Source organism: Cnephaeus nilssonii, assembly GCF_951640355.1.
Source record: "Cnephaeus nilssonii genome assembly, chromosome: 21".
NCBI classification, from domain to species: domain Eukaryota; kingdom Metazoa; phylum Chordata; class Mammalia; order Chiroptera; family Vespertilionidae; genus Cnephaeus; species Cnephaeus nilssonii.
Window position 1 is genome coordinate 8153106 of NC_137092.1, and position 14248 is coordinate 8167353.

Below are 14248 nucleotides of genomic sequence, written 5' to 3' on the forward strand. Positions count from 1 at the left end.
CCCTCCCTCCCTCTCTCCCTTCCTTCCTTCTTTTTTTCTTTTTGTCTTATATATATTTTTTCTCCCTCCCTCTCTTTTCAACTAATAAAAGAAGAGTTCTGTATTTAAACGGAAGTTGTATTGGGGGAAAAAGCAGGGCACCATCGTTGACTTAGTTGATCTTGCTACTGGAGCCTTGATACATAACACGATATTAACAGAAGACCCTGTCCCCCCTAAGGTGGCTGACGCAATGCTTCTCAAATGACCTATTTTTGTACGTTCAGAATTTCTCATAAAATCTCTTTGAAGGTAGGATTCTGTTCTTGTGAAATTTTTTAATCTACTATTATAAAGTAAGAATCTTTATTTAAAATTTTATAATATATCATTTTTCAATGACATATATAATTATGAGCCAATTAGAAATCATTAATTTAACAAATAAGGTCAGTTAAAGGGTTTCTTCACCGAATTAACTAGGTAATTTAATTTAAGTAGTTATTGTATACATATAGCCTTACTGTTAATGATTATTCATACTTGGGAAGAAAAGTGGGGTAAAAAATAAAGTCATCACATTGACTCTTTCAAAGCTCTTGATAACTAAGAAGTCTTTCCTATGGTAGGTTTTGTGATGTTAGTTCTTCTTAAATAGGATAGATCGTATTCTTCAAGAGCAGGAAAAGTGGACTTGATTTTAATTTTAGATTTAAAATTTAACAAAGTACGTGAAGTTTACTGAGCTTAAGACACAAATGGATCATTATCTTTTGAGAGTTTAGAAACATTAATTCCAACAGGGTGTTATCAAAGGGCCTCAAAATGTCAGTTGCAAGGTGATATCTATATACTGTATTTACAAGGCTAATATACAAAGTGTCCCCTCGGGAGTTCGACCGAGAGACTGGGAGTTCGATTGCTCACTATGATGTGTGCTGAGCACCAGGGGGCGGCGCAGAACAAAGGAAGGCCCTGACCAATAGCAGGAAGGCCCCAATTGGCCCTGATCGGCGGCCAGACCTAGGGACTCTACCCATGCACGAATTTCGTGCACCAGGCCTCTAGTAATTTTATAATAATGAAGGTGTATATTTTTGAGGAGCCACAAAGACAATCTGATGTTAGTCTTTTTTTTTTAAACCTATTTTTATTGATTTCAGAGAGGAAGGGAGAGGGGAGAGTGAGATAGAAACATTAACCTTTTGCACTCGGATGTCGAGTATGACTCGACACGGTTAGCATTAGAATAAAGGAATCGAGAAAAAAAGCAAGCGAGTGCAAAGGGTTAATGATGAGAGGGAATCCTTGATCTGCTGCCTTCTGCGCACCCACCACTGGGGAAGGAGCCCACAACCCAGGCACGTGCCTCTGACTGGAATTGAACCCAGGACCCTTCAGTCCACAGGCCAATGATCTATCCACTGAGCTAAATCCACCAGGGCCTGATGTTAGTCTTGAACTTACCACAAAGTTTTTCCAACCGAATTGTGGTCAATTTCTCGTTCTCTCTGAAGCAGTAATTTTGGACTTTTCCCCATGAAAAATAAGATAGCCTGTGGATTGTGTCCACTTCCTATTGGTCTTGTTACCTTGCCTGTCTCACATTTCTTTCTCATGTGTCACCTGTTTATTTCTTATCACCGTAATGATAGTATAATGTAGTATTTGCCTACAGCAGCACTAAATGATAAAGTTTTCTTTTAGCTTTAGTCACAGAGTTCTAGATTATTCCTGTCATTGTTCTCTGAAGAAAAGGTAGATAGATGAAAAAAAAATTTTTTTAACCCACCACTACCACCAAAAATCTGAAAGACTTTTCATTGCCAAGCAAACGGGGTACACATATCACATGTCTTTCACCGTGGCGTTATCTTAATCTCTCTTAATTTCGACTCTAAATAATTTTTTTTTTCTTTTGGGAAGCTTAGAGACTCAAAAGAAGAAGAATTTAAATTTGGGTCCTGGTGATGCTGTTTTCCTTCTTCTTGACGCATGCTGAGCCTTTCAATTTCCAGTCCCATTTCTTTACAATGTTTTCCGTTCTCTTCAGCCTCACTCCTTGTTTATTGATTGTTTAGTTCATTCTCTCTTCTCCTCCAGGGACTCCTATAATTTGAAGTTGGAATTAGAGCGCTCTGCAGATCTGTGCGCCTTCACTTCGTGTCTCGATTAATGTCTTACGTTCTGCGCATGTTCCTTGAGTCGCCTTCGCCGACCCAATTTTCTGCTGCCTTGATTCTTCTGTCACTGCTCCTGCCAGCCTTAATTGGTTTGTGGCCAAATCCATTCTCTGCTGGTCTGAATGCCCTCCGCCTGCTCTCCTTGTGTCCCGAGTCCACATTGTCACCAGAATGACCCACCTGAATAAAACACAGGTCTTGGCTGTGTTGTTTCAAATTTTTAGTGACTTCTTCACTACAGAGTAGTGTTCTAACCTGTTAATGTCATAGGTAAAGCCCGCTCTTCCCTGCCCAGAGTGCACTGTACCCCCATCCCATCCTCCCCGTCTGTACTCCCAGCCTTGACCAACTGGCTTTCCCCACGAGACACAAGGAGCTCCTCTGAACCAGGGGTCACGGTTCAATTCCCAGTCAGGGCACATAACTGGGTTGTGGGCCTGATCCCCAGTGGGGGGCGTGCAGGATGCAGCCAATCAATGATTCTCTCTCATCATTGATGTTTCTGTCTGTCTCTCCCTCTCCCTTCCTCTCTAAAATCAATATAAATATATTTTTTTAAGTTTTTTCTCATTATAGTAATAGATTTTTCAATGTAGAAAATCTGAAAACATAAAAACCGTGAAGAGAAAGGCTTTTAAAGAAAAAAAAAAGTTTTTAAAAATCACTCCATTGTACCCTGCAATAATATTTTAGGTATTATTAAGTATTTAAGAATGAGTTTGCTTTACACACGTCCCTTACATATTTTTAGTTGCATAGCCTCAGACATGCTTTCATTTAGGGTGACGCTACATATTCTGTTTTGTGGCCTTTTTCCATTTAAAATATGTCATAAGCATTTATCCACATTGTTATAGTCAAAACATTACTTATAATGGTCTGCTGATTGAAAGAATGTTCGTGTCTTTGAGGATTACAGTGCAAGTATCTTTTTTAAGATGAATTCTGTTAAAGCTCCCACCATGATAGCAATCCCATTATTTAAAGTGCCAACCTGGTGTGTTTTAAGAGAAGTATTTATTCAGCCTTGCGCTAGGTAGTTTGGGCAACACAGAGATGCACAAAACACAGCTCCTGTTTGTGCACAGGCCTGAGATGCCGTGAGGGAGGCCGATGTATCCCGTGGGAGGTGGTCCAGGCCCAGGCCTTCTTCTCTAACGGTATTCCCATGCACACAGCACGGGGGAGTGTCGGGGGTCAGACACAAAGCTGAAACCACAGGGTGAGAGTTGGGGGCGGAGACTGGAGGGGTAGGAGTGGGGGAGGTGGGGCTTGCTCAGAAGTAGAACATACATACACACAGCAGCGTTTTCCTCCGGAGTACCTACTCTTTTTCTTTGTAGCTCAGATCCCTGACCACACATCAGAGTTTTTTTAGAGAAATTATTGTTATTTGCAAATATATCCTACACGGAAATACTAGTACTTGCTTTATTTACCCAAATGAAAACCATGAAACGTTTTTGTAAAGTATACAACATGATCATGGGTTTTATTTGCTCTTAATTTGAATATAATGAAACAATTTCAATGCTGCATTAATATTGAATTCTACATGTAATAAACAAACAGTCTCAGGCTTTTAGCAATGGATATATTTAGTTTGGTGCAGTTCAGGGATTTTTCCGAGTATAGGCTACCCAAACCAAAGAGTGCTTTCTTCGGCTATACTCCCAAGTCTTTTGATTGTAAATTCATTGAAATAATAATAATAAGGAAGGGAAGGAAGGAAAGAAGGAAGGAGGGGTACAAAACCTTTCTAGGGTGTGTGGGGCAAGAACCAGGTGTGCAGTTGTAGACTTGACCTCACGCTGCCAGAGATGTAGGACCCAGGGCGGTAGGCGAATCCGATCATTGTGTTTATGATGGCTGCTTCCAGGAACCAATGGGACACTTCCATTTACCATGTACTATTGTCATATTGACAGTATGGACAAAGAGTGACCTGCGACAGAGAAAGACTAACACTGTATGCCTTCATTCAAATGTGGAATTGAAAAACACACACAAAACGGAACTCTTACAAATGGAGACTAGATTGGTGGTTGCCAGAGTTTGGGGGTGGGGGGAATGAGGAAATGTTAGTCCAATGGTACAGACTTCCAGCTATAAGATGAATAAGTTCTGGAAGCTTAACGTGCAGCATGGTGACTATAGTAACAGTACTGCATTATTGACTTGAAAATTGTTAAGAAACTGGATCTTAAATGTTACCACCGTACGCACAACAGATGGAATTATGTCAGGGGATGGAGGTGCAAACCTCCATAGCAAATCATCACCCCATACACCTTCAAATTACATATGTCAGTGAAGCTGGGGAGCAAAAAAGAACGAGTGTGAGCTCCATCAGCAGGAGACCGTCTCCTGTCTGGTGAGGTGGCAGCAGTGTTTTGCAGAAGATACACTTGATTGCTTTAGTCTGTGTTAATGCTTCAAATTAACTCGGAAGACTACTAAAAGATGACCAGTTTTCAAGACTGAAATGGCTCACAAGATCCCTGAGTGTTTAATGTTCTTCCAATTTGGGACTGAGCAAGCATTATATAAATTAGTGTTAAAATTCATTAAGTGCCTACTCGCCTGTAATGACAGTGGCATACTTAAAGAACGTGGTAGACGTGGGTCTTCTAAGTTTACAGCATTAAATATGCTCTTCTAGATAGAATGGAAATAACCAGATGGCATTAATATGGCATGTTCCAACCATGGGATGTGTCCATAGTTGTTCATGTATAGCAGTTTAAAGGGCCTTGGTGTCAGACCTGAGCTAGTTGATGTTCTGTTAAATCATTGGTACAAGGTTCTACTCAACCCGCTGGCCCCTGGGTCTTGTCCCAGCTTGTGTGAGCTCTTCACTTTCTGAGAACCAGCTCTCCTGGCCCTCTCTCGGGTCCTGTGAGCACTGTGTCCTTTCCCACCTCAAGTTAGTGCCTTTGTGTGTCCCTCTACTTCCCCTCTTGTTTCCTCCCTGTCTCCCCTTTATCCTTCAGGTCACAGCTCCAGTGTGACTCAGGGACGTCTTCCCAGACTCCTCAGACTGCGATCTAGATGATAGATGCCCACAGTGCGCTAGACTTCCCTTTCATGATGTTCCCGGCTTTGGGATTTCTACTTTAATGTTCATCTTGCCTTCAGGTTTTAAGTTCCAATTAGGGGCACGCTCATTCACTGCTTTACCCCAAGTGCCTACTACCAAACACTCGGTAAATATTTGTTTACACAGTAGATGTGACTGCTTCCTGGAAGGGTATGTTCTTAGGAAAGAGCTCTTAAAAGCTGTGCTCTTATAAATTTACTAGAGGCCCGGTGCATGAAATTCGTGCACTCGGGGTGGGGGGGGGGGTCCCTCAGCCTGGCCTGCACCCTCTCACAGTGCAGGGCCCTTGGGGGATGTCCAGCAGTTGGACATCCTTAGTGCTGCCTCAGAGACGGGAGAGGCTCCCACCACCGTCCCTGCGCTCGCCAGCCATGAGCCCGGCTTCTGGCTGAGCGTTGCTTCCCCTTTGGGAGTGCACCGACCACCAGGGGGCAGCTCGGTGTTCAGCGTCTGCCCCCTGGTGGTCAGTGCGCGTCATAGCGACCAGTTGTTCTGCCATTCGGTTGATGTGCATTTAGCCTTTTATTATATAGGATGCTTGAGAAGAACCTCAAAAGATGGGGGTGGATGGGTGGATGGATGGGACCCCCTGCCTTAAGCCAAGGAGCCAGTTTGGAGTTCAGTTTACGAGTATCACTTTCACCGTTTCATGGAATGTTCTCTTACTGCTGAGGTGCTCAGTGGGTGGAGGAAGTAATAAAACACACTGCTCTTCAGAGTCCAGGTCTACTGGGAAAGGGCTAGTTAGTCCCTTGGCTGTGTAGAGCTAGTTAAATGGACAGTTTATTTGGGGAAAAACACTAAGCCATCTTCCAGGCAGGGTAAGGAAGAGAACTGAGGCATGGTTTCATCCATACTTTCCCTTTGAGAAAAATGGATTTTTTTTTACAGATTCTACAGGTGTGGTTCCAAGATGAAATTTCTGAAAGAAAATTAAGTGAAGAAATCCTTAAGGGTGCACAGAATGCTCTCAGCAGCTCAGATTTTTAAAAAGATGCATATGATTGGCAGGTGGAAGGAGACTTAATCACATTTCTACAGCGTTAAGTAGACTAAGAAATAAACATTTAAGGGTTTTCTTTTCTAAAGGAAGCTCACAAGGAGCTGTGATACTTCGGAGAGCATGAAGAGCTTCCAAGGTTGTGTTTGAAGTGAGGGCGACAAGAAGGAAAAGTAGACTTACTGTCAGATGTTGTTAATGTTAGCTGATTGTAGGCCGATTTCAGACAGCATCGATGAAATTAGCAATAAGCAATATGACTAGCAATCAGCATTGGTTAGATCAGTATCATTCTTACTGGCTTCCATAACTAGCAGAAGTACTTTTCCAACAGTAAAAGGTAAAACAACCCCAAAGAGGAGAAATTACATTTTTTTGAAGATTAGGAGATAGCAAGAGTTATCATTCACTTGAAATGCATCTGAGTTTTTAGGACTCAACTGAATGGCCTCACAGGAGTTGAAGGGAATCTCAGATACGATCTCAGGGTTATTGTCAATATTCTTTGTGAAACTATGGAGAATGTGGGAAGTACCAGGAGAATGAAGAGAAGCAAATGTCCCAGTGTCCAAAAGGACATAAAGTACATGGTGAAAACTCAAATCCACTTCCCTAACTTTATTCAATTACCGTTTGCTTTCAACATTGTTTTGCATTAGTGTTAGGTGTATAGCACAGTGGGTAGTCAATCAAATACTTTCAAGGTGTTCCTTCCCCTTGCTATATGTATATATAGTTATTATATATAGTTATAGCACAATATGTAGTTATTACAATATTGTCAACTCTGTTCCCTGTACTGTATTTCACATACCTTTGAATAGTCTGTAACTGCCAATTTGTACCTTTTAATCCCTTCACCTTTTTCATCCAGGCCCCCAGCCTCCCTCCCCTCTGGCAGCCACCAGCTAGCTCTCTGAGTCTATGAGTCTGTTTCAGTTTTGTTCATTTATTTGGTTCTTTAGATCCAACAGATAAGTGAAATCATATGTTTTTTGTCTTTCTCTGCACTCAAAATTTGAAGAGATTATTTTAAAAAATACAGTGCTGTAAGTGCTTAGAAAAGAATGGGATGACCACCACGAGTCAATGTGAATTTATAAGAGTAAGACATGTCAAACAGGCCTCATTTTCTTTTCTTTTTTATTTGATTTTGTAATGACTGGATTAGAAAATGCTAAAGACATGTCGTATCTTGACTTGAGGAGACTTTGCCAACCACTTGCTAGACTATCCTTATGGAAAGACGACGACATGTTGGCATTTAGGCTGATTGACAGCTGCTTCTGTGGCCACACCTAAGCCGGCATGCCACAGGGTTTATCTAAATACTGGTAGTAATCAGTGACCCTACACAGCGATGCCTCAGAGAGACCCAGGAGCGGATATGAATTAGCATACATTCAGAACGTGTGGATTAAGGATTTATATATCGAAACTTGCATGCCTGGATTTATTTATATGATTGAAATTTCAGTTGTAGGCCTTTCCCCACCAGAGCTGTATTTTAAGATGCATAGATCTGTTTGTAACTTTCATAAATCAACCTGACTTATAAATCACTTAGGAGTCAATGAACGAGCTCAGCGCCTGGAGCAGAGGCTGGCTGGGTGGGAATGCTACTGTGAGGGACCTTCTTTCTTATTTGTTTAACAACAACTACATTCACCCCGGGTACATGTGTTTCATGCCCTTGACAGATCAAGTTCCTGTGAAATGCTCCCTAAACAACAGGCAGAAGTTCATGTACATTTGGTAATATAGATTCCTCTGCAGTGACTGCTGGCTGGCCCTCTCGTCATTTTAGTCATCTGCCTGTACAAGTTATTTGTACTTAAAATTTTTACCTAGAGTCATATCAAAGAGGCAATAATAACATTCTGTCCCCTTCTGAAAGTTCTTTTGGTTTCCGGAGGCAAGGAAGTCTGCTGTAGCTAGTGTAGTTTATTATTAATTATTAATCTTAAGGAACACCAACCCATATAGTTGGTTAACCTTTATAATTGACTTGATGAACCCATTATTGGATATGTTTTTGTTCAGTCAGCAATGAGACTGTGCAGTATTGATTATGAATTAGGGGTTCCTTCTACCCAGCAACAAACAAGTGCTATAATATAAATAACAAATGAAACAATATGCTCCCACTTGGATTGGACTCCAGTTGATGGGGCCCCTAAGTACCTGGAGAAGCAATCTGTGGGATTAGGGATTCTTCTGGGTTCTCCCTGTGAATATCTTTCAGGTTTTCTTTTTTTTTTTAATATTGTTATTGATTTCAGAGAAGAGAGACGGAGAGATAGAAACATCAGTGATGAGAGAGAATCATTGAATGGCTGCCTCCTGCACGCCCCCTACTGGGGAATGAGCCTGCAACCCTAGGCATGTGCCCTTGACCGGAATCGAACCCGGGACCCTTTAGTCCGCAGTCCAACGCTCTATCCACTGAGCCAAACCAGCTAGGGCTTTCAGGTTTTCTTTCATCATAAAAGTTCCCAGCTTCCTTAGGATCTATTTTTGGCAAAACAGGGACATTTGGGTTTGTGTGTGTTCAGTTAAGGATCTGAATATTATCTCTAACTTCAGAAGGACTCTGATTTCCTGCTTATATTAGCACCCTCTCATATGGGTGAAAAGAATGAACTGATCAGTAGCAACCTTTTGATTTATTTAACCTTGTCATAACTAGTCTGTTCAAATAAAACAAAGAGTAGCCTGGCCAGTGTGGCTCAGTGGTTGAATGTCGACCTATGAACCAGGAGGTCACAGTTCAATTCCCTGTCAGGGCATACGCCCAGATTGCGGGCTCCATTCCCTGGTGGGGGCGTGCAGGAGGCAGTCCATCAATGATTCTCTCTCATCATTGATGTTTCTATCTCCCTCTCCCTTCCTCACCGAAATCAATAAAAATATATTTAAAAAATAAAACAAAGAGTACATTTTAATTAAGCAGTTATTTTTTATTCAGTAAGATCATCTATTTTGTCTTTGCATTGCTCTTTCCTAATTATCTGAGGTCTTTCCACTGAACAGTATGGATTGCTTTGGGTTTCATTTTAAGTTCAGCCCTCACTAAAAATGCATTGCTATCAGATGTCTTCAGACCTCCATTTTTCTACTTACTACTTCTTGGAGACACCCCTCATATTCCTCTTTTTCTTTCCCATTTCCCCCACAAATAAGAAAAGAATCTTCCGCTCTTGTTTTATTCACATTGTATCGCGGAGTCAAGTAAGTAGAAAGGAAATGCCTGTTCAATTCAGTGAGAGAAGGCACTGAGGTAGCACCCGTTTGGCCTTTTCAAAGGTCAGAAAGATGGTCAGTGTGGCGGGAACATATTTGAATAGAGAGGTGATAAGAATTTGGAAGTTATCAGCATATAGGTGGTATTTAAAGCCATGGGACTGAGTGAACTTACCTTGTTACCTTCTCTGACCTATGCCATCTCCCTCCCCTGCCTTGTAAAAATCATGTATATGTTTTAATTATCGTGCCTTTAATAACTTGGTGTTGGTTATCTTGTCTTTAGTAAAATATGCCGATTTCTCTTTATTGTTCACTAGAGGCCCAGTGCACAAAATTTGTGCACTGGGGTGGGGGGGAGTGTACCTCAGCCCAGCCTGCACCCTCTCCAATCTGGGATCCCTCGGGGGATGTCCGACTGCTGGACACAGGGATCGGGCCTAAACCAGCAGTTGGACATCCCTCTCACAGTCCGGGACTGCTGGCTCCTAACCACTCGCCTGCCTGCCAGCCTGATCACCCCCTAACCACTCCCCTGCTAGCCTGATCGATGCCTAATTGCTCCCCTGCCGGCCTAGTTGCCCCCAACTGCCCTCCCCTGCCTGCCCAGTCGCCCCCAACTGCCCTCCCCTGCCGGCCCAGTCGCTCCCAACTACCCTCCCCTGCCGGCACAGTCGCCCCCAACTGCCCTCCCTTGCCGGCCCAGTCGCTCCCAACTACCCTCCCCTGCTGGCATAGTCACCCCCAACTGCCCTCCCCTGCAGGCTTGATCGCCCCCAACTGCCCTCCCCTGCAGGTTTGATTGCCCCCAACTGCCCTCCCCTGCTGGCCCAGTCACCCCCAACTGCCCTCCCCTGCCGGCCCAGTCGCCCCCAACTGCCCTCCCCTGCCGGCCCAGTCACCCCCAACTGCCCTCCCCTGCCGGCCCAGTTGCCCCCAACTGCCCTCCCCTGCTGGCCCAGTCACCCCCACCTGTCCTCCTCTGCCAGCCCAGTCGCCCCTAACTGCCCTCCCCTGCCAGCCCAGTCGCCCCCAACTGCCCTCCCCTGCTGGCCCAGTCGCCCCTAACTGCCCTCTCCTGCAGTCCCAGTCACCCCCAACTGCCCTCCCCTGCTGACCTGATCGCCCGCAACTACCCTCCCCTGCCAGTCATCTTGTGGTGGCCATCTTTGACCACATGGGGGCAGCCATCTTGTGTGATGGCATGAGGGTCAATTTGCATATCACCTCTTTATTATATAGGATTTTCTGTTTATCGTGTAAGGGCATTTAGTCAATATTTAACTGGAGAGCTAACAGTTATGTGTTTTGTCTTCTGTTGTTTTCTTTTGTAGGCAAAGTCATTAACAAAGATTTGCGACATTACCTGAGTCTTCAGTTTCAGAAAGGATCAATTGACCACAAGCTGCAGCAAGTGATCAGAGATAACCTCTACTTGAGGACCATTCCATGTAAGTGGGAAATGGAATAAAACAAACAGATCCTTATGTAACTGGCCAAACATCTAGAAACAATTCGGGGAGAGCATCTCCTATGAAATGGTGAAGACTAAGGGGGGGCCCTGGAATGCAGCCAAAGTCGGAGAAGGAGAAACATTTTTCGGAGAACTTCCAGGGGTTTGGTTTGTCAAAGTAGAAAAACCCGAAGAGTCTATATTGGGACTCTTTGGAAAGGCACTAGGTTTTAAGAATGGAAGACTATCTGTGTACATGTGGCTAACTAGATTTTATTCATATAAATCCATTTCTACAGCCTGAGCAGTAAAAAGACTTCTGTGCTCTCAATGCCTCGTACACGGAGACATTTTTGTATTGACTGCTAAGACCTTGCTAATTTTAAAGTCCGCCCCTTCCCCAAAGGAAAAAAGAGGAAGAAAAACACAGTGCCTTCCTTCTGGCAACCCATTTTGAATGTTGGCATTGACGTTGGCGTTTCTACTCCAGTCTTAATGGTTTTCATAGGACCTCATTGTTGTTGTAACGGTGTTTTGGGTTTTTTGATAAAACACATAACAAGAAATCATGTATGCTTAAGTGTTAGCTTTAGTGAGCGCGGGCCTGGTGAAGAATAAAAAGCAGTAAACAATACGAAGGCATAAAAGGACATTCAGCTCTGTGTTCCTTTTCACTATCTTTAACTCCTTGTGGATGCCAGCTTTTGTAATGGCTCTGAAATTCTCGATTTCTTTTTCTTGTTATTAATCTCACACAATGCCCAGTCCATTATCAGGCTTTTCCAATTATGCTTCTTAAGCATCTATTCCTCTGCACTGCCTTAGACCTCACTCTTTCTTGCTTGGACTTAAAAACAAAAACAGATAGCGTTATGTAGCGGCAAAGAGCTAGGTAAGATGGAGTTCAAAATCCTGATTCTAGCATCTTCCTAGTTGCTTCACTTAATCCTCCTGAGCCTCAGAGAGAGAAACATCCATGTGAGAGAGACATCGATGTGAGAGTGAAACATCCATGGGCTGCCTCTTGCGCACCCCCTACTGGGAATCGAGCCCACAACCCGGGTATGTGCCATGACTGTGAATCGAACCGGCAACCTTTCGGCGCCCAGGACAATGCTCAACCAACTGAGCCACACTCGCCAGGCCTGGTGCTGTTTCTTCAGTGATCATGGTTGTCGGAAGCTTGTTCTCCACTAGACTTGCTAGCAAGGGCCCACTGGGCCACCGTAGCCGTTTGCTTGTGGCTTTTATCCTTTCAAGTTTGTTTGGATGGATATGCAGTGTTGGCTCATATTTTCTCTCCTGGTCTATCTTAATTATATTAGTCAATTGTCTGGTTGTCTTTTGCTGTAAAGCATTGTTCTGAAATAATCTGATTGTCATTCCCTTGTAAGGAACTTGGTCCTTTGCCTACACAGGGCGTCTCCGGGTAGCGTTTTTAGGTTCCTAGCTCTGGAGCTCCGTCATCCTTGTTAGAACAAGTTAATAAAGTAAGAGTTCTACCTTCTTCTGCCCTCTGCCATTTTTCCTTGGATCTTCTTCGTAACTGACCTCTGTCCTAGTTTTGTACTTTCTCCTCCGTGTGAGGTTTTGTCCTGAAAGGAGCTACAGTTTATGTAGTTTTAAGCCGTAGGGTCCACACAGCCGCAGCCTTTCAGATCCTCACGGGACCTCTTCGCTCGCTAATGGAGGTGCCCACAACCCCATCGGGTCTCTGAATATCATTCTCTACTAAACGATACCAGATCTTCGCGGAGGAAATTCTGATTCCAGGTGCGGGGCAAGGGAAATACAAGATGAGCCTGGAACATCTCATTGTACCAGGAAGTCTATAAATGCTTAAAAAATGGTGGGGATATATCAGAAGGATTTAAAAAAAAAAAAGGCCACCTAGGGGTTCCCCACTGACAAAATCTGAGGCAATGGAGCAGCAACACTAATGACGGAGAAAGGGAGTGGGCGCTGCGGTGGTCAGTCGCTGCAGCCGAGACAGAGCGTGACTGGGGGCCCTGAGACGGGAAAGGAGACGCACACGAAGGGGTCCTCTGATCCTCAGCCCTCTGCCTGGGTGCGAGCTGGGCCTCGCTCAGGGGGAGAGCCGGGCAGAGCCCAGCAGTCTGCCCAAGCGCCCGGTCTGCTGCTGAACCCCGAGCCGAGAATTGCCGCCTGAGACCCCACATGGCCAGGCCAGGGGCTCTGGGAGCTGCGTGCTTACCCAGTCTGGGCACTTGCCCCGGGGCGGGAGAGCTCTCACCAGCCTGCCCCAGAGACCCTGTCAGGCTCCTGCCTTGCCCCAAGCTCCTGCAGGCCCCTGTTCGCCAAGGCAATTAAGCCCGCCCCAGAGGATCCAGCGAACAAGCTTGTGACTTAACTATTAGCAACCAGAAAGGAAGGAAGTTGCCAGTGTCTTCTTCCCCCTTCTGCCTGCAAAAAGACACTCTGCAATGTCAGTCCCGCGCCAGCAGGCAGCTTCCCGGAGGCTGGGGGGGGTGAGGGGGTGCATCTGGGGGCTTCCCAGCAGCGAATCAGCAGCACCTCCCCAGGCGGCTCCGTGAGCTGCGCAGCGCACCAGTGGCTTCCTCACTTCCTGACGCGGTCCGTGGGCACCCCAGCTGGCTCCCCACATTTCAGGTAATCCCCCCTGCACGTGGTTTTCCAGGGGGATCTGGCAAGTCCAGCCAGCATCCCAGCTGGTTCTCTGGTAAGTTAATAACACCTTCCACACACACACCCTGCCGCCGCCATAGGGAGTTGCTTGTCAGTTTCATCCAGGCCCCAGCAGACATTTCCCTGCCTGCCGCCTCCTCCCGAGGACGGGAGCCACTCCTTCTCCAGTGAGGCCTGGTTCCCAGCTGGGAGTGTCCCTCTCTTCCAAGTTTTGTGTTTTTTTCCTCCTTAAATATATTTTTATTAATTTCAAAGAGAGGAAGGGAGAGAGAGAGAGAGAGAGAGAGAGAGAGAGAAACATCAATGATGAGAGAAATCATTGATCGGCTGCCTCCTGTCCGCCTCCTTCAGGGGATCAAAGCGCACAAGCCGGGCATGTGCCCTTGACGCCCTTGACCGGGAATGGAACCGTGACCTCCTGGGTCATGGGTCAAAGCTCAACCACTGAGCCACGCCGGATGGGCCCTTCCAAGTTTGTTCCTCACTTGGGTGTTCTCCCTCAGCTCTATGGCGGTGTGCTTTACTCCCTCTTAGTTCCTTGGGAATCTATAATAATAAAAGCGTAATATGCTAATTAGACTGGATGTCCTTCCGGGAGACCTTCCCAACAAAGCCGGGGCTGC

At 45.0% G+C, this 14248-nt stretch overlaps 1 protein-coding gene across 1 annotated transcript in view; it reads left to right on the forward strand.

Moving 5' to 3' along the window:
• MAGI3 (membrane associated guanylate kinase, WW and PDZ domain containing 3) overlaps positions 1–14248 on the forward strand; it is a 138233-nt gene that overhangs the window by 74478 nt on the left and 49507 nt on the right. Inside the window, exon 2 of the mRNA XM_079761200.1 lies at positions 10840–10956. Within this exon, the coding sequence (XP_079617326.1) occupies positions 10840–10956 (117 nt within the window). The remainder of the gene's footprint in view (positions 1–10839; positions 10957–14248) is intronic.